We start from the raw sequence: 27,848 nt of genomic DNA on the forward strand, positions 1-27,848 counted from the left end.
GACAGGGTTAAGTGGTGGACTTGGCAGTGTTGGGCTGATGGTTGGACTTGGTGATCCTAGAGGTCTTTTCCAACCTAAATGATACTACGATTCTGTGATTATTTCATTGGAACATGGTTCCTTATATGAACTGACTTCCTTAACTCGTTATTGAAGTGGAAGGACATTTCTTACTGTGTCTCTTTTCAACTGTTCTTCAAAAAACAGTGATATTACTATACAGGCTTTGGAAACAAAGCCTTAAAATTTTGGGCTCGGTTACTGTACGTGAATATTATCTGTACATTGGAAAGCCTGCCTTGGAGTATTGGTAACTGAGAAGGAAGTTTTACGAGTCTGCGTATCAAACATCTGTATTACTTAGGGCTATCAGCTGATTTACTTCCTCACGTTCTGGTATTACTTATCCTGCTAATAACTATAATATACTTTAGTCAGTGAGACCAGGGAGAAGGGAAAACCTTGTTTTGTCCCAAGACAGCTCCACTTATTTATTTGTCATCAAGATACAATAAGCCAGTAGCTCAGCTGTAGATCTCTACATTGTGTTCACTGGTAGGAGCAGCCTAACCTCAGTCAGGCTTATCTACAAATTCCAGCTGTTCTTAGAGGATGCAATGTCAGAGGTTTTTAAAGAAAGACCTTGATGTGTTATCTTACGTAGGCTGAATGATTTACCTGCAAAGACATACAAAAGTATTCCATTGACCAGAGTAGGCATTGCCCTTAGTGCACCTTTTGCTCAGAATAGGTGTGGTTGGTGAGTTTTTCTTGAACCTGAGCCAACTTCTGTGCTACACCAAATGTAGCAGAGACAAATTTTTGGTAACCTATTAATAGATAGATTTGAGATGAAATTATGAAAACCATGCTAGGAGACTGTCCCCACTTTCTTTTTAGGAAAACTTGGCCAGATGTGGGAAATGATTCTACAAGATTTCTCAATGATAATTGAACTTGGTTGTTCTGGGCACGGCCTGACCACTTCATGCATATTACTAGCTTTTAAATGACTGTATTACCTATGTTATTCGTAATGGGGACTGGGAACCTTTATGTATGTGTGTACATACATACCTCTGTACACAAACACATACTTCCCTCCCTCCCTTAATGTTCTTGTTATATTCTTTGATATTAAGATGTGTTCCTTCTCTATTAACATAGGTTTTCCTTCAGAATTTAGGATAAGCAGAATTTCAGACTCAAATATATTTTTCCTCTATCTTATTCCTCTGTGTTCCTATACTAAATATCGTTATATCAAGTGTAAGCTTAGGCCCTGTACCCAGGATACATGTACATTTTTGTCATTGTAGCCTACAGTTTAGCTGTCAGAGTTGGTTATAATGGTGAATTTTCATATAATTTTACAAATATTAACTCCAATAAATATTAAATCATCCATCATAGCATCCACCTACTAAATCAACAACTGTTGTCTTAATTTGCACATAGTGTAAACTAAGGAGACTGACCTTTTTTGTGGTCATGAGCATGGGCACAGATATTACGAGACTTCATGCTACAGCTCTGGCTCCCACCTTCTCCACAAAACATTGCATCATGCCTCTCATTCAGCAACATTGAGGTAAAAGGATTGAATAGTTCAATAAACATTTGTGTCCCTTCAAACTTGGAATGAGTATCTACCCAAATCTGGCTTTGCAATAAAATACAGTAGAGACTATTTCCTTTTCTGACTGAATGAAATGTCAAATAAGGGCTTATAACAAAGATTCAGAACTTCTCTCTCAATGTTATAAAGAAATTACTTTAACTCTTCCATTCCTCAGAAAAAAGAAAAATAAGAATACATGTAGAATTTATATTAATTTGGTTTCAATGTAGATGATTTCACAAGATCACTTTCATTATTGCAGCTGTCAAACTATATCTTTCTAGATCTGTATTCATAAAGACACAGTCTTGCCAATGGAGAAAACTATGTGAAATACATTCTGAATAACGTAACAATTTTGTTTCAGTTTTACAGCCAAAGTTCCCCTAGGATTAGCTGTATTAGCACTATACGCATTAATGATTTGATCTTATACCAAAAATGTGATGAGGCTTTTAGTTCAAGACAAGGATTTTCTTTTTTGTCATTATTTAATTTTATACATTTCAATGTGTTTTTGTTCCTAAGGTCTGGGAATTGGGAACATGTTTTATGTTTTTTATGAAGATGGCATCAAAGTAATACAACCAGTGGAATGTGAATTTCAGAGACATATTAAGCCTAGTGAAAAACTCCTCGGTTTTCAGGCAAGTTATTTTTTAAAATTTATTTGTAGTTTTTTCTCAATTACAGTTTTCTTTAAATAAGAGTTTATTATTGCTAGTTTAGTGTTTTCTGCTTGATAAATTCAGATATGTCTTCTTAATTAATGAGTAACTTATAATGGTGGACTCCAAATTTCCTGTATTTTCCTTGATCAAATTCAAACTTTCAATCTCTCTTTTAGATTGGGTATTCCCTGTATACTTTTCAAACCCTTTATTTTGTTTGGCTGTCTTTCTCTTTTCCCAGTCCTTCCCTTTAACAGCTCCCTACTCTTTATTTCTGATTTGTTTGTTGTTGTTGTTTGTTTTTTCTCCCCACCCCCCAAGTTAAGTGCGTCTCTGTGAATCAGGGATTGATTCTCTCTATTAAATGTAAGATCTAAAGTTACTATTTTTAATGGTTTCTTTTTCTCCACTGGATGTTTGTCTGTATTAAACTGTCAGCTATCATGAGGTAAACCCCTGTCCTGATAAACACTCTTACAGCTCCACTGAAGTTAGTGGAGGTGATTGATGCTTTGACTCCAACTTACAATTCATAGTAGTTTCAGTATCTTTATTGTTAACAGACTGATGGCTGATTTACCAAATTCTGTGCATTTAAGGAGTAGTTTCCATGTGTAGCATACTTAAAACAGTAGTGTATTCTCCACTTCCATTTATTCTTTTGTTGTTTTTACTTTCCGGCTAATCAAATTGCTAGCTGACATGATGCATGTTCTCACAGGAACGCTTGGTACTAGTCACTACATCAAGACTTGTTCCATATAATCCATCACCTTTCAAAAATAATAACTCTTTCTCATTATTTGGATGTGAATGGGTGACCTTGAAATACATAATAACCCATGAGCTGGACACCTTGGGTTTTTTCCCTAATACCTAAAGCACACTGAAATAACAGCAGAACTGTCTCAATGGAATTTGCCTCTTCAGTTATCATCATTGATGTCAAAGGCTGCTGTACTCAGCAGCAAGCTTTATTTCAGTGCGAATAATTATGCTTTGAACAGCTAATCATACCTTGATTTGTGCTGCTTAAATGAAATTAGGTTGACACAGCCAAAAATAAGCCAAAGAGCTTTTTTATGGGTGTTTAATTCAAAGGCTGATTATTTAAGAAGTCTGTTAAAATTTTATTGGTCTAAAGTGCAGTCTAGATTTTAAGTGTATTTTTATTGAAATGTGGTAATAATCAGGATGGATAAGTAAAACTTGTTTCCTTTTTGTAGCTTTCAAACCTAAAGTAGCGTAATAATTATGTCCTTCCCTCCTGAAAAACAAAAAAGAAAGAAGAAGAAAATGGGAGAGAGACCAGGAAAGTAGGCTACTTAATTGCTTTCAGTTTAAAGTAGGTATAGACTTGTCCTTCTTTGAGGATCTTTGATTTGTGGATAGGTGTGGTAAACATATAGCCAGACATTAAGCTTTGTACCTACATGCATGTCATTTTGTCAGTTAAATTCAACAACATTTCTGCTTATTCCCCGAACACTGAAAGAATCTTCCCTCACATATGGTGGTTAATAAATCTTTATTCCTGCAAGAGAGATCAGAAATATGTGGAAAATATATCCTTATGTTTTTCTACTCATAGTGACATCGTTGTTCACTCTGCATTCCAAAAGAAGGAAAAATTGATAAATAGGTTTCGGTAAAAATTCTGAACTTTTGAAAAACCCATTTAAGATTACCTTCCTCCTAGAAAAAAGATTAAACACAGGCTTGAAAGAATTCCCTGCATATACTGCTAATACTGTGACAACAGTAGCGTATTCTTGAAAAAACTCATTGACTATGAAGTTTTAGACAACTGTTATTCCTTTGAAGAATATCATATCTTCCTCGAGCCTCTTTGGAAAATCTGTTTTCTCTAAATAAGAATAAAAAAATAACCCAGTTCTGTCCTAGGAGCAGATTTTTATCAAGTTCAGCATGTGATTGTTTAGTGCTAAGAGTTCATGTCATAAATTACTTGTTAGTAACTCTCTTTGAGTCTGTCATATAACTTTGCTAATCAGAGATGTTGGTGTACTGCATGTTTTGAGGTGGCTTTACGTAGCCTTTCACATCTACAGCAGCTATCACTAATAAAATCTCGGTCACTTATCTCTTAACATATACCTAAAGGAAATACATGCTTGTTAAACCTCTTCCATTTCTTCACACTTTTCTGAATTAGCTGTTCAAGTGATAAGTAAAACCCCAGTAGACCTGTTTCAGTGCCAAACATTTACTAAATTGTAGGAACATTTCTATATTGTGCAGCACAGTTTAGGTACTAGAAGTGTTACAGAAATTGTCTGGATATTGCACGTGTTCCTCCTGGGTTTCCTGTTCACCTGCCAGCAAAATAAATTACCCTTAGCTGAGCTCCTGTAAAAGAATGAACTCAGGTGTTTTCTACATGGCACTGCATTGTATTATGAACAAATGTTGCAGTAGTTACACATGTACATATTTAGGTATGCTAATTTTGCCAAAGGTAAATACAGTTTCTGTAACTGTATACTTCAGAACCCTTATCTAAATATTTAATTGCCTCTTATGCAACTGAGTATCAATACTGCAAAGCACTTTAGTGTGTGTCTAACATGGGAATCAGTTAGACTTTCATTGTGTTTAAAGTGAAGCAAAAGATTTAATGCTTTACTGGACCATCATGGTTCAGAGGAATATAAAGAGCTTCCTTGTCTCCTTCCCAGAATCTCCTAAATTACTTGAATCTTCTAAGTTAACATCAAATGAATGTAGACTTTTATTAGGCTGATAGTGACAATTCTAGATGCATACAGAGAGAAATAAACTTTTTTTCTGTTTTCTGATGCAGGTTAGTGTCCAGTTACACCAGCTTTGAAAGCTATTTGTTTAACCTGTTGTCAAATAGATCCTTAACCATGGTCCAAGTAGAGTCTTTCAGCTATTATATGTCTCATCATTCTGAAGTGTTTGGGACATTTTCCTCACTGACATGTAACCTCTATTTATTTCCTGCAAATTAATATTATCCAGAGCCTTTAAATTCTAATTCCTATGCAAAAGTGTTTTTATTTTCCCTTCCCAATGAATCCCAATTTAAAAATTATTTCAGGAGCCTGGGAGTGGGGAAAGATTCAATTAAAGCATATGCCTTTGTTGAGACCAGTGGAAAAATCCTTTTTCTTTCAACATGATCCAGATTTCCTCCTTATTACAAGAACTTGCACATAATGGCCATATTTCAGTAAGCTAGGCCATCTCACACTTGAATATATGCTGGAGGTGGGAGCAAAATTCTTCGTTTCAAAGTAATTAATGTGACTACATGGTAGAGCAAAGTTTCCACAGGAAATTATTTTGAAACACACTTTTTAGTCCACAGAAACTGGTTTGGTTTACACTTGTACAGCACAGTAAGTGTAGTAAATGCAAGATTGTTAATCTTTGTTCAAAAAAAACTGTGAAAAAGGTCCACAGTCTGATTTTTACTACAGAATGTCAAGTAAACAGTAATTTAATATAGAATAAGTGATATATAAATTCATGTCTTAATACATGCACTGTTGTAATCTGTTGATGTCACCTTACTCTGAGACAGTCATAGCATAGACATTTCATCATACTGTTTAAAGAGCTTGACTCAAATCTTGTTAGAACACTCTTAGAACATTAAGTCTAAGTTTATAAACATAGTATTTGCACATATAAATCTACAAGTACTTGTTTTCTTTTGATAATTTCTTGCCCCAGACTACTTTGAAAAACTTTCTCTAAGGATTTATTTTCCTCCATCTGCTGACTTGTTACAGGGCAAGTCACTTTTTGATTAAAAAGTCTGGGGGGGGAAACAATGTAATAAATTAATATTTTATCAGATGTTTGCTTTTTTCAGAGAGAATAAATTAGGAAAAAATAAATTCCTCACATTTTAATTAGAAGAAGAAAATGGTGGGTTTATGCTTATATTTTAAGAAGAAATTATTTTAACCAATTACTCAGCCACTGGGAAAATTAATATGGAGACTCAGAACTACTGCCTGTAATGTAAAAGAAATCCAAACTGTCTAATCAGATAAATGTTAACTTTTCAAAAACAAGATTCCAGTTCCATTGATTGAAGTTATTTCTGGGGCATCTAGATAAATGTGGGTTTGAATAACTAGAGAAACTACTGCATAAATAGATTCATGCTGGCAAACTCGGTTTTGGATATGAGAATTTTGGTGCATAATTTTCATGTTACTTTGCAGAAACGAGTTTTTTCATTTTATTTTAATTTTTCAGTTTTGGGGGGCAAAGTGAGAGTTGGCATTGGATTACAGAAATCTATGGCAACATAAACAATATTCTAGAACCACTAACCTGCATTTGTATAGGTAGATTTATTTTTTACTTAATATTTTTTATTTTAGACCTGAGAAAGTGTCATGCTTTCTACTTGCTCTATTTAAAGTGGAACAAGAGGAGTAAGTTTTATGAATTATATAGATAATAAAAATCATGCCCTGTAGTTTCTAATTTAAATATATATGTATGTGTATACATCTGTATAGGTATATTAAAAACCTATGTTGTTTTTACATATAATTAATATACTTCAGTCAGTATTTTAGACTCAGATTCAGGAAAATGTTTGAGGTGGTTTAACTCTCGGTATAGTTATAAGTGCCTAACTCATGTATTTTCCTGTTCTGCTATACTACCCACAATGGGAGGTATGATTAGTGTTATCACTTACACTGATCTATATGATGCCGTGTGACAGAAACCTAGATTCCTTCAGGAGGAGTTGGTGTTATTTTTAAATTATTTATTGAACGTGTCCTTGTAGAATTCACAGCACAAAAAACCTGGGGTAAACTAAGGCGAGTCCCTGAGAGACATGACTGAAAAGAATGACACAGTAGAGAGTTGTTATAAACATTTACAGATGCATTATTTGAAGAAGGTGTTCTCTGAGGAAGAAAGAGGACTCTGTAGAACAGTCTAAAAGTAATCTGTTTAGATAAAACATGGAACTAAGAAAAGGCATATTCAGAATGAATATAAAAAATAATTTGAGATCAGTGAAACAACCTTCCAATTGAAGTGAAAATTGCACAGAAGGCAAATGACAATAGATCATTGATCTGATGATTGCACACCGTATTAGACATACTTGTTTATGTTGACACTTCACTTTATGCAATGAAAAGCTTTTAGCCACATTTAGGAATGAAAGTCCTGTTTGTCACCATGACTATCATTCTTTAAAAAACAGATTTTAAAATTCTCATTTCAAAGTGCATGGATTTTACTCTTTTTACTTATTTCTAAGTTCTGCTGAAGTTCCTGATTATGTGCCATCCCATAGTATCTGAGTTTAGCAACCTTTTGTTATCAACGTGATTTCTGAAAGACCTTCCCTTTGTTGAGGTTTAAGAACCACATAGGGCCAAGCCGTGTCTTTCGATGTCCTATCAAGAAACTCCCTCTGTTAGAGCTAGAAATTTATTTATTTCTTATTTTGACATATAAAGATTGAATGTATTTTCTCAAACATACAGAGCCACAGCAGGCAAAGAATGTTGATGATACAGAAAAGTTAGTGTTGAAATGCATCATCATCATCTTGAAAACCATTGCTTAGTGCTGGATATGCAGTTCTGTCACATTATTTTTCTCCTTTCTAAAAGGAGTCCGATGCTTAGAAACAGAATTCTTGTTTAAGATCTCATCGACTCTTGCTGTTCATTCTATATTGAAGTCATCATCTGCTGACATATCATAGTTATTTTCACAGCGACCAGTTGTGATGTATCAGACAGAGCATTCTAAATTAGGAATAAGCAGCAGATCAGTGCTAAAAAGAAAAAATACTTATGATTTGGTGAAATTGCCCCTTGTGATAAAAGGAAAAAAAAAATAAAAGGGAAAAGAAGAATAGGTCAGGAAAACAAAAAAGCTTAACACATGCTGTACATCTCCAAGTGGACTATTTTTCAGGTCCTTGTTTTTACATAAATTTGCTGTCCATTATAGGAAAGAAATCATGCTATTTCATAAAGGGAATTTCCAAATACGGTAACGTATTTGACCAACTAGCTTTTAATTTTGATAAAAGCACGCCTTCACTGGGAATATATACTTACAAATAGACAGAAAAAGAAATGTATAGATGATGAGTGGGAATATATTTGTATAAAAATATGAATAGTGAGCTTGTAAACTACAGACAGCTATTTTGACTGTGAGTGCATAGTTATATGTAGTATGAAATATGAACGTGAAATATGAATTCACTGAAGTCAACAGGAATTTTGCTTGTTTCAAATTCATCCTTTTGCAGGGGTAGAAGAGCAGAGGGGGAAGGAATGATAGTAAGAAGCCATTTAGATTTGTATTGGATTTAACACTAGTGAGATAGGCCACGAGAATGTCTTGCAGCAGTAGCCGCCAAACTTCTTGACTTTTGAAGCAACTTATCAGTTGTCCATGTGACCAAAAAAGCAGATCCTTCTAACTGCTGCTGCTTTGCCCCTATACCATGTGACAACTTGCACCACACCTCCTTCTCTTCCTCTCCATTTTTACATTATCATCTTCCCAATTTAGTATTTGCCTGCCTTACTGCTGTGTTCTCAGATATAAGTGTAAGCCATATCTATAACTGCCTTCTTTTGCAAGACACTGGCATGGTGCAGATGGGGAAGCTGCTAGCTACTGCACAGTAGCGACCCAACTAATTTGTTTTCTGTTTTTAAGGTCTCCTGGCTCTTGCTCACTCTATTTCTACAGGTATTATTGTTTCAAATGGGTTTCTTTCTCAGGACAAGAACACTAATTGTCTGAATGCCTAGAAAACACTCAAAAAAGCTGGTGTATGGTTTACACTACAGTGCTTGTGAGTTGTGCAGTGCTTACAACATGCAGTTTGGCTAACATCTATGTCCTGCTGTTGCCTGTCCTTTTTCCTTCCCTAAATTTTCTGATATTTTATTTTGCAGTTAAAAAAGAATAATAATAATATATTTTTTCTTTCTATTGCATTGTTGGCTGGTTTGATTCTTATACTTTCCCTGTTTCTGTTGAATTATAGGGTGAAGTTTGTCCCAAAGCAAATGGAGATCCTGTTCAGCGGTGTGTATGGGCAACTGCTGTTAATGTAAAAGACAAGTTTATTTATGTAACTCAGCCCACACTTGACAGAATTCTTATTGTTGATGTACAGTCACAGAAAGTTATACAGGTATTTATTTCTAATTTTTAAGTTAATATCTAACTTGGACACAAGAATTTAAGGTTTTACTTCGTATTTTGGAAAAATGCAATTAGCTTGAGAGTAAACACAATAATGAGAAAAAAAGTACATCCAGTTTTGACATTTAGCAGCAGTTTATGTTTAGTGACCATTCTTGTCAGTAGGCAATTGGGAGCGAGAGATCAACATGAAAATACCTTTTATAAACATTGATCAAATAGTTGAGGAAATGAGTTCTTTAGGAAGTTTCTGGCTTGAGATACTTTTCATTTGAAAATGAAGATTCATTTAAAAAGAGTCTTATCACAGGAATGTGTCTGTCAGTTTTGACAAGAAACGTCAGGGTGTTAGGTTTCACTACAGAAGCTGAAGGACTGTTATTCAGTAAGCATTTAGACAGAGAGATTACTGGAATTGTGGAATACCCAACACCACTCTTAGCCAAGATCGCAGTCTGAGTTCTAACTTCTCTATTCCTCCAACTCTGTACATAGTACTATCAGTTTCTCAGTCTCTGGGATGCTGGAGATACTCTGCTTAGTCAAAAGAATCCATTGGGGAGAAGAAAGAAATCAATGCTGTGGTACAGGGATTAATGCACTCATATAGTTCGTGGACAACCAAGGTACAAGGTAATGCTAAAATGAATATTAGGTTTTTTGAGAAGTACAGTTTTGTCAGCAGAGCCTGGTATAATCCAAATGGTCATCAGTCTCACAGGGATGGAGTAAAAATTTGATGTTTAGTTGCCACCACTCAAACCAAATACTTATAACCACTTACTCTTGTCTCTCTTTCTTTCTTTTTTTCCCTTTGGTAGTATAAATTACATCATTGTACTATAAGGTTAAATAAGGGATTTACATGAGGACGTATTTTAGTCTGGAATTGTTAAAGATATATGAAAATGCATTTAGCAAATAAAAGCCATAAACTCATTCAATTCTAAAAATTTTCTGAATATGAACAGAGTTTTAAAGACTTACTATGTTTGTATTAACAAGGCATATGGAACAGGTAAAATCATAAATTTTTTTGCTATTTGTTTTCTGCCTAGTATTTCCCCATATTATATTCTTTTTCTTTTTTAATCAGACACATACTTTAGAGTATATTTCATTATATAGTCTTTAGTCTTTCAGAATGGTGTCATTTGACCAGAAAGATGAGCTTTATTTCACTTCCGGTGGCAAAAAATTTCAATCCATTATAGTTGGAGACTGTCAATCCATTATAGTTGGAGACTGTCAACCATCTTGTTATCAAACAAGGGGCTTGGTTTTTTGGTTACTTTTGTGTATTTGTGGATGTTTTCTAAAGTACATTACATATCATATAAAATCTTGAAATTTACTTTAAAAGCGGGGTTGTTCTTTTTCTGAAATAAATTTATTTCCTGGGCAAAGAGCTCTGAAGCTAGTGTTAATAACTTACTAACAATCCTGCTCTAATACTCAGAAGAAAGGGCACTTGTATGTGAAAGTGATAAAGAGGTTTTGACACCACACTGGGTGTTCTGAGTCAAATTGTAATCATACAAATGTGCCTAACATCTACAGGGTTACTTACAGTATCATCACATTCTTAGGAAACAGGTGTTCTTTAGCTAAAGAAAACATGGATTTTTAAAATTAGAAATCTAATTTAAATTGTTAATAAAATGTTTAAATAAAGCTTTTCTTCATGCCTTTTGCCTTTTTCACTAATAAATGAATGAAAATTTTATTATATAAATAGACTATATATCATACATTAGACTCCAGAACACTGTTATTGAGGCCTTTACACACTTGAAGGGGCTTATAAAAAAGATGGGGACAGATTTTTTAATAGGGCCTATAGTGAGAAGATGAGGGTTACTTGTTTTAAAGTAAAAGAGGGTGGATGCACGCTAGATATACAGAGGAAATATTTTACAGTGAGTATGTTGAAACACTGGAACAGATTCCTGAGAAAGATGGTAGACGTCCCATCCCTGGAAACTTTCAAGGTCAGGTTGGACGGGAGTTTGAGCAACCTGATCTAATTGAAGATGTGCCTGCTCACTGCAGGGGGGTTGGACTAGGTGACCCTTAAAGGTCCCTTCCAACCCAAACCATCCTATGATATTAGTATACATATGTATTACATATATCTTAATGTAAAATTTAAAAATACATAGAAAATTACAATTTTAAAATTACATTACCTTGACAAATACATTTAATAAACGTCTTCATTTTGTGCCTTCTGTATTCTATATCAGCTGGCTCAGTAGACACAGCTTCCTCAAAACCTGACCTATCCAAATGGTGACAGTGTCTGATAAAATGTTTTATTCAAAAAGTTCATAATAAAAAGTAATTATCTTTTTTGTTCTTTTTTTCAGTTAAAATAACCTTTGCATATCAAAGTAGAAATTAACTGAGTGGATAATGAATTTTTGTTTTCTGAAAATAAGACTTTTTTTACAGCTAATTCAATATATTTCTTCAGGAAGAGAGAGTAGGAAACCATAGTCTTACTACAATCCACAGATTTCAAGGACTGGAATCTCTGGCAATGGTTTCCCTGGTCTCTGGCTGACATTCAAGTGTCGTGTTGCTTTTCCTACAGATGATGGATGAAATACCAATTTAATTGCATTTATTAGCTTTTAAACTTCAGTGGCAAGTGCATGTTATGCCTTTTGAGCTCACTGAAAAATATTAGAGAAGTTGGAGGTTCTTTTAAACTTAGATTTTATGGAATAGTTTGATAGGCTCTTCTAATTTGCCTTCAGGTACATTAGTTATTATTTTACTAAGTTCTTTACCATTAACTTACCACAATGTTGTATGTTAATTAGGAGTAAAACTCAATAAATTAGCCACTAACTAAAAGTAGACCCCTCCCCCAGAAACAAGTAAAGCAATCCTCCAGTTTTTGGATCGAGTTAGTTAGGCTGCTGTTCTATCACATAAATAGTCAAGGTTCTGTAATGAGCTGAAAAACAGACATACAGGATGCCTAGGCATTACACAGGGCTTTGTGCACGAAGTCTGTGCTCCTTAGCAAACATATTGAGCTAAAACTGGATACTCTACTAGCCTTCATGCCAGTCCAGGAAGAAAAACCTTTCACTATCAAAGAAATTTTATTTTGCAGGATAGAACAGCATTGCTTCTCCATTACTTTAATGATAACCAGATAGTGAACTTAGGGAAGTATGGAATAAAATTTATCCCATCTGTGGAAACTTTTGCAGGAACGAAAGTCTCAGTTTGGGTGGTTCTAGGATGTTTAGATATTAATGATAAATTATCTTTCCATTTCACAATACTTAACACAGACATTTGGTAAGACAATCTGACTAAGGGGTAATAGATAAGCAGTTAAGTAAATCAAACCAGATGTGTTACTGTCACTTTTGGTCACCTGAGTAGAATTTCTGCTATTTGTTCCTGACCTGAAAATTATTTCCTAGGATACACTTAGCCAAATACATAGGAAAAGTATTGTGGGACTTGCTCTGTGTCTAGCTTAACCATGTTGATATTCAAAATAGACTTAAAAAACCAAAATCCAAACACAAGTAAAAGTAGTTGCAAACAAAATAAATCCTGAAAGCACAAAACCTGTACAATCTTTTACACATAGTTATAAGACTATAAAAGATGAAACCACGTTTATTTTACAGATGGCTTTTAGAATTGAAACAAGGCTAACTTGGAATTTGATGACAAGAGATACTTTGATCAGCATTTATTATAACAGGCACAGCCCTGTCTTCCTTATCTTTTAACAATAAGCATTTATTTTAGTTTTTGCAAGCAACAAGATTTTTTCTAACCTTTAAATGTTGCTCTACTCATATCATATGCTCGTACATAAACACTCAAACAAACAGGAAGCAAGGAAAGGAGATTAATTTCTCGATCAGATCAGTCTGTTTTCATTACCTTCATTAATAGCACAGAAAAAAATCAAAATGTAATTGATTTTTGGAAAATAGATACTAAGCTGTTCATAAATGTGAGCATTTTGCTTACTAGACTGCCTTTTCTCTAAGTGTCACATTACTACAGATGATATTATTTACATTTTAACTATTTCTAGTCTATATCTTAAAGAAGAAACCACCTATCTGCTCTGTAAGAACAAGTTTTCAAAAATGCATACTCTGGTAGGAACAAACACGGAGAAAACCTCATATTTTGAAAATGAGCAGCCCTCTAATAAAAGTTCTGTCAAGGTGCAAAAAAGCTAACAACTAAAAATATATTTGAACGGGCTGTAAGTTGTGTAACTATGGTGTTTTCCTGTGTAAAAATAATGTTTATTTGGTTTTGCATTTTATGGTGCTTTCTCTGAAGTACTACTGTATGTGTTATATTTATTCCTTTCTACTGTGAAAGTTAAAGTGAGAGATGTGTGTACAGGTGCACATGTAACAACTAGATTTGAGGATGTTTTATTTCTATGATCATTATACCAAAATAAGTACTTAAAGAAGATTCTAGAGCAGAATAAATTGAAATGTATTGGAAACATAGATGGTCTCTTTTTAGAGAGAAATAGGTAGAACTTTTGATTTAGCCAGGTAATTCTCATCATAAAGTCAAGAGAAGTATTTGCTACCATTTGTAAATTCTTCACAAGCACCGTCACCTGCAATTGTCCCGTATTGCTTAGCAGCGCAGCATTAATAGGGATGACTTAGAGGCATGCTGGAATAAACAGAGCTCATCATCGTTCAGTCCACACCATGCTGCTGGCAGATCAGCCTGGCTAGCTGGAAACAGCTGTGAAAGGCTGCGTCCAAAACACTCAGCTCCTTTCTGCTGCCTGCTCCTCTCTTGGGAGCTGCATTACCTGTGCTTGACTCTACAGGCAATTCCTATTCCTCCTCCTCCTGGCAGTGCTATGGCCTAGACCCTGAATGTAGCTGGCACTCATTCAGCAGAACACATATGGGTCCGACCTTTTGTCTGGGGAAGCCAAAAGGAAATCTGCCACACCTGAACAAATTAGCTATATAACAGCCCAAGTATTATTTTAGACAACTTGTCTCCTAGCCTGCAGCAGAAAAATATTATCAAGCATCAATGACCTTTTTCGAGGGGTGCCTTTCTGATTTTAAATGAGCCAGTGAGCAACCTGGCCTCATTTTCCATTTTCAAAAGGAAAAACAAATTCTGTCTAGATGAAGCTGTGGCTTGCGGCACCTCAGGAGTACAGTTAAGTATCATCAGCAGACTCAGCCAGCCATTAGTGCATTATCTTGAGGATCTACATCATTAGTTTAAATTAGGTTCACTTAATTAGCCAGCTGGTTCTCTCCTTGACAAACTGATAAACAAGCTGTGCTTTAGAGGTCCATAATGGTGAGACTAAAAAACGATTTCCACTTTTTTTTTTCCCTGCTTTAATGATGAAAATAGAGAAGTAATCCCCCCAGTTGTTTACCTCGTGCAGAATGTCTCTTAATCAAATACACTGTCCTCCCGTTTCATACCTCGGAAGTCTTCAGTTCTTCTCATAACAAAGGAAGTGTCGAGCTCAACTATCTAAAAGGTTTGTAGTCTCAAGAGACCGTGCTTAAGGCTGTAGGGAAAACACTTTGGTTCTAATCACAAGTCTACCAAAAGTAGAAATTGTAATTGGAAAACATGAAAACAATCTTTCCATATTCACGAGGATATACCCAGTTTAGCAGAGGCAGGAAGCTTTGGGTGTAACAACATTGTGTTGGTTTTATGCAGGACTGTGTAGTAACACCTTGGACTGATTTCAGTGTGGCTTGAGAACATGCTTCCCTTTTTAGGCATTTCCCAATAATTGGTGTAGCTTTTAAACTGATACGTATAAAGTGAGAGTGATGGTAGGGAAGGAAGATAAGTGCTTTTTTTACTTGATTTGAAAACTTTGTTTTCAGTTTCTTAATAGCTTCAGTATAATGTAATTTTGATGCCAAATATCAGAGCCCACAATGAATTAAAAATCACTTTTTCAGCAGTTCACTAACAATTAATCAGAGGGCTGTTTCAAAAATTGACAATATATATTTTTAAATGCAATCTGAAAACATCAGGAAATGTGTGTCCAGTCATCAATTTAATGCAAGCATATATATTATTTTTATTTTGAAAATGTTACAGAAACCAAGAATTTCTATTTTTATTATGCTTCAGGCAGTAAGTACAGATCCTGTTCCAGTGAAACTACACTATGATAAATCACATGATCAAGTCTGGGTGCTGAGCTGGGGAAACATGGAAAAGAATTCACCAACTTTGCAGGTGAGGTGATCAAAATGATAACATGTAAGGAGATATAAACAAGTTGAACCTTTATGTAATTGCAACATTTTCTATATTTTCCTTTAAGCATTATTATAATGATTCCAGTAGGGGCAGTGAAATGATGTCAGGTAACCAGAAAACAATTCAAACAACCGACTTTGCTAAAAAAGTTAGAGATTATTTTCAAAACCCTTACTCAAAAGTGACAATGCTGAATTGATAGGACAAGGAATACAGCTGAAAGCAGCAACGTTTTGTAACTGCCAGTCTTTTGAGTGCAAGCTGTTGCTGTTTATGGTGTTTTTTCCCTTATTAGAGGATTAACTAGACTTCAGGTATATTCCAATTTCACTAAAATTATTTTGATGCTCTGGAGGTGACAAGCTCCATCTTTACTTATTGCTTTTTTCAGATGTAAAATGTTAAATAACGTTACTCTTCTCATGCCTCTCAGCAGTGACAAGCCTAGGGGCAGTCCCTAAAGAAACATTTCAAGAAGCTGTGCTTGCGTTCCTATTTTTTCCCTACTTTCCATTCCTTATTTAAAGTAATCCCCTGAGAATACAGTGATTGTCTTTATGTCATAATTTCAAAATTACTTTTTATTTCAATGTATTTTCATTTTCTTTAGAAGTAAATGAAATCCTTATGTATTTTAAAAACATATACAAGGCAAAGAATAGAAACTGAAACACATGGCTCAAGCAGAAAATGAGTAACGTTGAAAATACCTTTTAGCACTTACAGACTTAGTAACTACAAGTATGCAAGGTAATTAGTGGGAGTTTAGCTGTCACTTCTCCCCAGAAAATGACTGATAATTGAGTTAATCTTACCATGTTTTAAAGCAGCTGATCATCTTCACTCCTTTTCTTCCTTACAATATAGATAATCAAATATTTTCCTTTTTAAAATGTGCTCTTAAGTGCACGTAGGTGAATATCATAGTGGCTATAATATGGAATTGTATTTTATTCACCCATAAACATTTACCTCAGAGAAGGTCCAAGATTTGGAGATTCAAGGAAAATTTGTCAAATCACCTTGTTCTTCTGAAATATGTCTGTGCTACGTTGAATTACCTCTTGATAAACAAGAACTGGGGAGTATGCATAGCCATAGCTTTCTGTGGATAAGCTGATAATATCTTATCTTTTCACTCACTTAAACTGAAGTAATTAAGAAATTTAATTTTGTTCTAGGATCTACTGTAAAAAAAAAAAGGTAAACAAAACTTAGTTTGCACTAAGAATTGCTAGAGGCTTTAGTAATGTAAATGAATAAATGTGGACTCAGCAGGGGAAAAAAAGAGGAAACAAGTAAACAGGAAGATTAAGTGGTCAGGTATGTAACAGTTCTCTGAAATCTGTAATGCCAGTCAGCTTTATTCACTGTCATTTGTGTTACCTTTTTATTGGTAACTGAAGGATAATACAAGAGATGGAATACAGAGGCTATCCTGTATTAATTTATTTGTATAGAGATTAAATTTTGAAAGAGTATTTCCATAGTTTGTAATTATGTTGCCTTATGTAGGTAATAGCACAAGCCAGTGGGAGTGTTCCTCATCACACAATCCATACTCAGCCAGTGGGAAGGCAGTTTGACAGGGTAGATGACTTTTTCATTCCGGCTACAACCCTCATCATTACCCATATAAGGTAAGGTTTAGCTGAATTATAATTAAATTTCAAATGAGCTATAGCATTGTCTCCAAAGAAAATATAATTTTAAAATATTGAAAATCTGAGACCATGCCACCTACTTCAGTATTGTTTTGCAACACTCTTTTTCATAAACAAACTAAATGGAAGTTTTATTGAAAATAACCTAGATATCAGAAAAAAAACACATTTATTAGAGTTTTTCTTCCTTATCTCACCACATGTTCAAAAGTTCCACTGATCTACCTACTAAAACTGAGATGTAATTTCATCTGGGGTTTTCTTGAGGAATTGATAAGTGTAATTTTTGGATAATTCCCAAACTTAGGAACATAAATTTTAATTTGTAAAGCTTACTAATTTCTTCTACTGCTCAGAGCAGTTGCTATACATAGTATTTGCCATATTGTATTACATGCATGTTGTAGTAGAGTTATTCTCTTGATTAATGGACCAGAAAAAAAACCACTTTTAGAATTTTAAAAGGAATTATGATACAACATAACTTAACTGTTTTTTCATCAGGCTGTCTGTTTTTAAAACAAACCATGACTATGTAACATAAACTCTGTTTAGACACATGAATAAAATTTGTCTCATTATTATCATGGGTGCTGAGTTTATGATGTCAAAATGGTTTATATTGTAATCCATGCCAGGAAACACTGCAAATTCTTGCGACCTTAGTTATTTGTCTCAGTGAATGTAGGGTTGTCTTTGTTTTTGTCCAAAGAACATACAAGTTCTGGCCTTGAGAGAAATACTTTAAGTATGGAAGAATGGAACAAAGTGACCAGCTGGATTTTAAAAGACACATGGGACAGAGAAAGAGAGTGTGAGGAAAAGAGAGCAACACTTAATACAGGCATAAAGCAGAATGCTTTTTAAGATCTCCCTAAGGCCTCTTAAATGAAAAATCTATTTTTCTTCCTGAAAATACCTAGGTCAATACTTCCTGTAAGAATGTGACATATGATTTTCTTGTCATATTTTTTCTGTAACATTTCTACCTGTAGGGATTGAAAAATTCTGCAATCTAGGATTTGTACATGTGCATATTGCATTAATACATATTAGCACTGTGTACGTTTAGGACTGTTAGGTCCTTTGCAAGGTGATATAGATCTATTTTGACTCAAAACACTTCTGCAGATAATTAGCTCAATTGTATATTCTGTTCTTCCAAGGTCAAGTTTCTTTTCTATAGAAATGCTTTCATCAGGATGATCTTAACTGTCCTACAACTATGAGACGTCATTCACTTTTAGCTTAAATCTCAAATCGTGTATGTAAATATACATCTCCATTTAAAAAAACATTTATTTTCTGATTGTAGTGAGTGGTAGTCTTTTAAATGTGAAAACATGCAATTTAGGATGATTTTACAATTGATTCCAGAATTTACTCTCTGTGTGCCTGTGATGAATTTAGTATTCTGTATCAAAAAGCATTCGGATTCTCCTAAAGAATTTGTTGAGGAAAGATAATTTTTTTAAAAATTTTCTACAAAACTCTTAACTAACAAGTAAATTAGCAATCAGCCATATGCAATTTAAAAAGGAACGTGTAAATTAATATAGCTGAATAGTAAATTGACTCTAAGTACCATTACTGCCACGTTTCTTGAATTGAGTAGCTAAATGCACATTGTGTCCCTGAAGTAATCTGCAGTCCTCGCACTCAGCCTTAGAAAAGCATTAAATAATTCTGCTACGTTTGGAACCAGTATGCCTTGAGAGAACAAAAGTTACTGCTTCATAAGATACCAAGTACTAAAGATACTACCCCAACTGAACTGACATTTAGATACATTAATTTTCACGTAAAGCAGAAAAGAAAAAGGTGGGTAGGGATAGACATCATACAAGGAGGGGAATCAGGATTGGTAAAAGAAAAATAGGCCCATTCCAAAGCTAGTGAGGAACTCGTCTAACTCAAACAACTTCAAGTTGATATTTTGCCTGAATAGGTCAAGTAGGCGCTTTCTTCTTTGCATGGTGAGTCACAGCTACCTTCAGCTGATGAGTCATTCCACCTGTCCTATATGCAACTTAGAAGAAGAGAATTAAAGAATAAAAGAAAACCCACAGAAATATAAAAGGAATATGAAATTCAATAAACAGTGAAAGAATACAATTGGACAAGTGGCTGCAGACACATAATAAACATAGACATCAATTCAAGCCTCATATAATTATCTTGATGTGACTTTTGCTTTTTTTTTTTTGCATTCATATGCCAGATAAAGACCAAAAGAAACTTTCTGAAGTCTGACAAAAATCCTGCAGTACTTTGTCCAATGCTAAAATGAGAGATTTGGGAGTTTTAACCAACAAAATCCATTCAATGGCAATAAACTGTTTTTACCTACTCATGACCTTACTTGAAATGCAGAGAATCTTATTTTAGTTTTGTAAAATGCTACCTAATTCTGACTGCCTTTTCTAGAAAGGAAAAAAAAACAAACCCCACTATGTAGACAAATACTGTATTTTTATTTTTTGTGTATCCTTTCAAAAGCTATTTATGTGAAGTTAGTCTGTCATTAGAGAATTTGCCTTAGATAAAATGTCTGGCCTTCAAATAGTTTGTCTTTTCTGTTTAAATAAAAGGAAAGGTTTTAAATTAACTGTGTTTATTGGATTGGTAGTGATGGAGGAAAACCTGTCTATTAAATCTAACTTGTCACCAGCCAACAATAAAAATGCTTATTAACGGCATGTGTTTGTTAAGGATGTTAGGCAACGAACTTAAAGCTTGAGCTTATTATTTGTTGAGTGCGAATAGCGAAAAACAGGTACAAGGGAAATAACCGCATCGGCTGAGTTAGCTGGTATAGTTAACTGCTCATGAGCCCTATTTACTCTTTGTTAGAAGTCAGTTCCTTCATGCAACTCTAGCCCCTTCCAGAAAATTTAAAGCTTTCTGAGCTAGGTGCATTTGTTACCTGTAAACTAAAATTTTGCATGATAGATCAGAAGACAGACTGTGCATGGCTTACCAAATTAGTATCCAGAACCAAACTTTCTGTCTGAATAAAGGCATTTCTAAGCAAAATAGGCATACCACGTAATAGTGTGAATTACATTTCAGCACACGGTTAACACCAACCATCTACTACCATCTACAGTGTGTTACCATCTACTGCATATTCTGTCCAATCAGATTAAAGAATTAATCACTGTAAAGAATAAGGGACAGAAGGTAAATAGAGGTGGGCTTGTTGACATGTAGGAACAGAAATAAGAGTGAGTAAAGCTATGATCATTAATTTTTTTTCTCTTTAATAATATCTAAAATGTTTATTGGTAATAATACATATGTATGTATTTAAAACTTACTGCAAATTAATTTTCTTTAAGAAGTGATGGAACTATACATTTGCCTTAGCTGCATGGGTTATTTTTAGCTATTAAAATGGAAATGGGCTGCCATTATTAAGAAAAAACCACTCAACATATTTTAATGCTTTCTTGGGCAGCAGATAATTTAGGATGTACTTCCACCAGATCAGACATTTGAAGAGGTACTAAAAATTTTGGTCTGTGCTAAAGAATAATTGATCCCAGGAAAAAAAAAATGTTTTCCCAGACTTTTCCTACCACAGACTGAGGCAGTGTTTGGTTGTACTTACAGTACATCAGGAGTCAGGGCAAATAACTTCCTGGTTTGATAAGCAGAAAGCAAAACATTCACACTCTGAACAACTGTGGTGAGCCATCAGAACAGCAGCTAAGCAAACGAAGCAGGCATGAGCCAAAAGAAGTAGAGGAAGAACGGACCAAATCTGTTATTTTTAGGCCCTCTTTTATAATTGGTCAATAGTTCATATGTATATAGAAGAGGACAAGAAAAGAAGCTTTATAATTTTGGAGAGAGAAATGTGGTAGTTTCAGTATCTTTAGTTAGTTTTGGGGGGTGGGGAGGTGTCTCCCTCTCTTTTATGTTACAGTCAAGCTATTTCCTTCCATTGCTGAGGTGAAGGAGAAACAGTTTTGTGCAGTCAAACACCATTAGAAATCAAGCAATATTTTGGCTGTAATCCTTCTGTAACTGCTAACCATTTGTAAACATATGTATTAAAAAAAAGACAATATATATTAGTTTTAGTAAAAATCTGCTAATTACCTCCCCTATAATGTGTAGAGCGCCCCACTCATGTTTCCAGATAGCAAATTCCTGTTTGTACAGAGAGCCCCAGCTGCAGATAGAACAGGTTGGCACCCCATGACAAGGCTCTAAAAATGTAGGTGATTTAATTCTGGAATTTCTACGTAGTATTTTGACAAGACTAGTTCACCTGCTGACTCTAAGGAGGGATTGCCTCATGCTTTTGAGCATTCCTTCATGATGGAAATAAAATTCCCTCTTTTTCTCGCAGAACTTTTAAAATGCAAGCTTAGATTTTAGAGAAAGTCAGAGTTTCCCATGGCTTTTCATGAGTTTCCTGTGCCAGTTAGTTGTAGTGCAATGCACAAAAATTCTTAGTCAATCAGCAATGAAAAAAGAGGCTATGGCACAAACCAGTGATAATTATTAATAGAAAGAACCCTTAAGGAATTTTGCCCAGGCTTGCTGTTGGAAGTCTGAATGTTTCAAAGGGAAGAAATTACATTAACAACTTGCATTATCTTGAAAAAAAAAAGGCTGTCCTGCTGTCTTCATCAGCTTTGTTTTGCCTCTGACATGTGCAGTCACTATCAATCTATGTTGAATTATACCAAGAGAATGAATGATTGTAAAGCATTGTTTTTCATATGCACCATCATGACCGTATTTTCAGTGCACACAGCTTGAAAAAAAAAACCTCCCTGCCCCCAGTTGTGTTGTAAAGTTATCAGACGCTGGAGCCGCAAAAGTAGACATGATCTATTAATCTGTAATAAATGGTGCAAATCCCAAGGGGTTTTTTCAGTTATTACTCAGGAAAAATATATACAAAGCTTATTTCTTTTGTAGATGCACCTTTTAAGGATTGAATATATATATATATTAAATATTTGTCCTTATATATTTACTGAGAAGAATATTTTATTCAGTGAACTATTTTTTGTGCTAAAGCCGTCAGAGCAACCAATGATCTTGTCCTTAATTGTCTGCTAGTACCATTCCTTATCATAAAAATAGACGTTTGCAATTAGTATGTGTGATGGCTGCAAAAAGAAGACCTGTACAATACTAGTGAAAATGTATTCTTGGAAGCCTAAGGCGCAAAAGGGCTCATTATTTCAGCTTCGATGTTCCTAAATCGAAGTGAACAAAAGATAATTGGAATAAATTAAGGTCTATCATTACACTGCTGTAAAATGTTTCAAAAGCAATATTAAATGATCTCACAGTAATGGAGTAACTCTAACTTTTTAGATATTTTAATCTTTCAGCAAGTATTTTAAATGTCATATTTACCTGACCTGACAAGTGGAAGAGTGAGCAATCAACTCACTGGTGAGATGGCTCAGGATCTGAATAGAGTTAAAAAATTCTCAGTTTGAGTTTTTCTCTCTTTTATTTCTCTGTTGTGTATGCTAATAGGGGAAGCAGTCTTTCTAAAATTGTACCTATTCATTTGCACAAAGCAGTCCAAAGACTAAGCTTTTCTTTAAGAGCTAATTGGAATGTGCTGCCAATGCATTCCTGTGAACCTTCTTAAATGAAACCCATGTGGGGTGGTGATTCAGTAAATTCACACTTCATTCCAGAGTTTAAGCCCCTACAGAGGTGTGAAGTAGCTGTAGGACTGTGAGAGTATTTTCTATGCAAATAAGCAAACAGAAAATATTATTTTGCTTCAAAAATCCTACATAACCAGAAAGAACTTTCTGTTCAGTGATTTGCAAGTCAAACAATGGAAGAGGTAAATGCTGTGGTAACTGTAGACAAAGCATCAACAAAAGAGAGAATTAATGTGAGGTGTTCAATTTTTCACATAGACAATACGATTTAGCTCAAAGATAAGGGGCAACTTAATATTTTACAAATTCAGTTAACAAGACACATTATGGGAGTGGAAAGTTTGAAACAATTCTTAGTCATCAAGCTATAAACATATGCAGTGCTACAGGGGAAGTAACGTGAAAGTTTGAGGAATTGGAGAAAAGCTCAGTGGCACCAGGGCGAGCAGAGAAGATCTAGAAAGTAACTGCAGTTTCTAATAATGATTGTGGAATCTATCAGTGAATCCCACATGGCAGCACAGCACAAAAAGGAGGTCCGTCTGAGTTAGGAGTTCACTCTGCCGTCTCCCTCTTTGTAAACAGTGTCTTTATGAGAGTAGTACTAAATGGATACCTTGTAGTCATTCTTTCCCCTCTCTGTGTATATGCCCCCCCTCCAAAAGAAGGACCGTTCTGGTCCATAAATGTGTTGCTTTTGAAAAAGAGGCTCATGGGAACTTCTGAGAAAGATGGAGGGGAGACAGTAAAAAAGTATTTTCTGCATCTTTTTTGCTTTAAATAGTCGATTTTACAGCATCTTTGTTCCAGAGGGAATACAAAGAATGAAAGATTGAGAGATTCAGTTCAGACGGTTTAAATGCTCTGAAACTTACTTTGTTCAACTACCACCGTTGGCAACAGCAAATACTGTTGGAATAAGTGCATCTTTAGAAAATGTGCAGGTACTCCTTAGTGTATTAAACCTGTATTCTCCACTTCATTCCTCCTCTGTTCACACGTCCCCACCCAAAAAACTATGAGTCCATAAAGGTAGCCACTACATATCTTCAAACTAGGAAACTCCCAAACCTTTATGTACCTACAAGATATGCCATGTGCCCATAGTTTGCAGTCTTTAAAATGTTGTAGGCAGTAAGGATTCCCAACCATGTCTGTGAAAAAGCACCTACAGAAATTATGAAGTAACTGCCAACATGCCACAAATACAGGTAAGATTTGCTGTCATTGAAATCTGGCAAAGACCGGATGTTCTGAGGTGTATATGACATCTTTTAATCCAGGTCATTTTGGAATCCATGGATAAAATATTTTTAATTTTAAAGTTCATTCTCAGCTCAGTGTTATGACATTTAATTAGTAATTAGATGCACATTTAAACATAGCTAAAATAAAAATATTTTTAATAATGTACTGAAATCTGCGATTGTTTCTAACATTGTAATATATATGTACATATGCACACGCACAGATATAAGAAATCAGCCTTGAAAATTATCTTGTTTCTGGAACTGGATATCATGCATGCCTTTTCCCATGTCGGCTGACAATACAATAGCTGCTTGACCGATTTATTCAACTCATGCTCTAAATCTATTCCTCTTATGTAGCTTGAGTGAAACTTCACAAAGCTTTCAAATTAAAAATGCCAGCTGTCACCATAAAAAAAGATTATATCAGAAAACCTTTCCACTTCAGTGTGGTTATTAAGAAATTAAAATTCCCTTCAGATGTTATCTAAAACATGAGATTGCAGCTTTGTAGTGCTATAAAATTATATTAGCTCAGGAAATGGCTAGAACCTGGCTTAAGTAGGTCTCGTTCGCTCTACTAAAGCAAATGGGAGTTTTGATAAATTGTAAATGTTTTTCACGCTGTAAGTTTTTTTCTCTTTTGCATGTGCAGAAGTCAATGCAGGAATTAACTTTTGGGTTAATATGATCTGTCCATCTGAAGTGGCCAAACCAACCATTATGACAAATAAATAACTGTTGTACCTGTCTCCTAGTATCTATCTGCTTTTAAAAATTCAACAAATTCAGGATGTATCAGTACATGAAAAAAGGACACAATGGAATGTATAAAAATGTAATAAACTATAAGAAGAAATTAATCCCTGCAGTTATGGCACATAATTTCTGGTACCAAGTGATTAGAAGTTATCTTATCTTAGTGCTGCCTTAATTGCACATTGGTTTTTCAAATAAACCAAATTTTAAAGATTAATTTATTAGCTTTGAGGCATTCTTAAAATTATGTAATTAACCATTTTTTCTGTATATTTGCTAATAAACTACTGGAGCACAATTATTTTAAAAATTTTGCTGGATATGGTTTTGATGGAGTTAATTGTCTTGATAGCAGCCAGAATGGTGCTGTGTTTTGGATCTGTGACTTTGGAATAGTGAAAATTTGTTCAGAAATTTTCATTTGCACATTTCTATGCTTAAGCATTTAGAATAGATTTTTATTCATTACTTTTAAGCTTTCCTATCTGATGTTATGTTACAAACCTGTCTTTTAATTTTTAGTAAAGCTGAGATGCTTGTGTAATCATATAAATCAAAGACTTCAAGGAAACTTCCAAATCTACATGGATAGACTGTTTTGTCTGTATTCCTTCCATGGGTTCCCAGCTGTCAGCATGCAGCACTTTCTTGTGGATAAAATATCCAAACCTTCATCTTAACAGAGCCACCACCGCCAAATTAGAACACAGCAACTTGCCATGTTGTGCCTGATTTTTTTCCCATGATAATCATACATTCTCAATATAAATGTAATCTCTGGTGTGTTTAAGTGCCAAAAATCATGTTTTATCATATTTATGTACAAAAAATATCTTTTTTTAGTTCAGTCTAATGTTTTCTTGATTTGGGTCACTAGTAAAAGACAGGAGAGAAAAGTACTGGTAAAGTTCAGAATTTGTTCTTTTGAATATTCACATCTCTGCAGCTGTAACAGCATGTGAACTTCATTTTTCAAATGGAGAAAAAGATTTTTTGAGACTGTTTTGAAATATGTAATTTATCACCTTTGTAGTCCTTATCACTACCTAATTATTAATTTTCTACTAGTTCTGACTATTTCTTTTGGCATATGTAAATTTGCCTGTGCATTCCATATGACATCTGCCAACCTTGACGTTACCACAGTTTCTGGAGTGCCAGGTCTTCTTAATCCCATCCTACCTTGTACTGAAATTTAGGACCATCTTTAGGAATGTCTTTTGTTCACTGTGTCTGCGTAGGTAGCCCTTTCTTTGACTTTTATTGCTTTAAAAATGAAGTGAAATTTTTTTTTTTTATTAAATTTCTAGCTCTCCTTCCCTACAAGGTACAAGAAAGAAAAACACATTTGCTGCCAACAATACAACTATACTTTTCCTGATAATAAGTTCCTTTATGATACAAATAGTTTCATGTATTCCTGGATTCTAAAAATCTAGAAAATAAGATGCTTTCCTTTGTCCTAAAATTTCTTGGATTATTTTCTTGTGAACGCTGTAATCATTGGACAACAATTTGCAATAGTTACAAAGTGTATCGCATATACACATGTTGCAAGTGTTCTACAAGAGAGCCCTCAGACAATTCATAGACCCCTGCATCACTAGTACCCTGAAAATTCAGGATTTATCCCTGCCATGTGCAAATGTACACTAAATGTGAGTCAGAAGTCCTGAGCTATATGTGACATGTTAAAACAAGTCAACTCTTCCAGCAAGATCTAAAAGAATGACTGAAGAAGCCACGCTGGTGTCTGGCTAGCTATGTGGAAATTTTCCCTCTTTTTCTTTGCACATGGGATATTTGAAGATGTTCTTCAACATGAATTTGGGTTGACAGTCCATTTCCTTCCTCTGGATTTCTAGTGAAATATGACTTAAATGCTCTACCATGTAAAATCTTAAGCTGAGAAAAATAGAAATCACAAAAATTATAATTTTTAAAGGATTTCATTTTTACTTTTTTAATTATCAATATGAGACATTAGTTAAGAAAGTTTAGCTTTCTTTTTTAAACACATGATTTTTCCAGCTGAGTTACAAAAGCCATCTTGTTTAGAATCTCTCCCAAGAATAAGTGTTTGAAAGATTGTATCACGTGTGATTTTTCTGCCCAAGTGAAAGCTATTACAGTCAGAATGAGGATTTTGTTGAGGGTACTTACAATTTCATTCACTTTGGCTCAGCAGCATTCACTTTGTGGTGCTCATTTTTTAGGGTCTAGAGGTTATCTTATTAAATATGATATAGGTTGAACTCAGAAAATATGCTTCTGTTAGGAAGATTCATTTTTGTACTAGTGGTTTTTGAGCTTACTAATGCTCAAAATTATTTATTTTATAACACTTATTCCTGTCTCTGTCACTTACTGCCTAAGAATGGAAATTCTTCTATTGAAATTCAAGCTCTGAGCACAAAGCCTAATGTGATGAGAACCTTTTAGTATAAGAACATAGCACTTGTCAGGGTTCCTTCAAGCTCATGTAGAAGTTATGCTTCTTCTGTGTTGCATGGCTGTCTTGAAGTTCTTGATATCGTTATTCTTCCAAATGATCAGTATGTGCTGAGAAAGAAAAAAAGAAAGAATCAGTTTAGTATGTCTGGCCATCATTGGCTATGGGGTTTCAGCCATCCAGCTTAATCCTCTTTACACTGAATTCCCTCACTGAGAATGAGCATAAACAAAACATGATCACTTGATGAGGTATCTATAAAACAATAGCAAAAAAGAGTAAA

At 34.6% G+C, this 27,848-nt stretch overlaps 1 protein-coding gene across 2 annotated transcripts in view; it reads left to right on the forward strand.

Annotated features, from left to right (window-relative positions):
* FSTL5 (follistatin like 5) overlaps positions 1–27,848 on the forward strand; it is a 332,186-nt gene that overhangs the window by 282,939 nt on the left and 21,399 nt on the right. For both annotated transcript variants that reach the window (XM_064449779.1, XM_064449780.1), the window contains 4 exons: positions 2,150–2,268; positions 9,344–9,493; positions 15,658–15,765; positions 17,305–17,429. In XM_064449779.1, the coding sequence (XP_064305849.1) occupies positions 2,150–2,268; positions 9,344–9,493; positions 15,658–15,765; positions 17,305–17,429 (502 nt within the window). The remainder of the gene's footprint in view (positions 1–2,149; positions 2,269–9,343; positions 9,494–15,657; positions 15,766–17,304; positions 17,430–27,848) is intronic.

Source organism: Phalacrocorax carbo, chromosome 4 (genome assembly GCF_963921805.1).
Source record: "Phalacrocorax carbo chromosome 4, bPhaCar2.1, whole genome shotgun sequence".
NCBI classification, from domain to species: domain Eukaryota; kingdom Metazoa; phylum Chordata; class Aves; order Suliformes; family Phalacrocoracidae; genus Phalacrocorax; species Phalacrocorax carbo.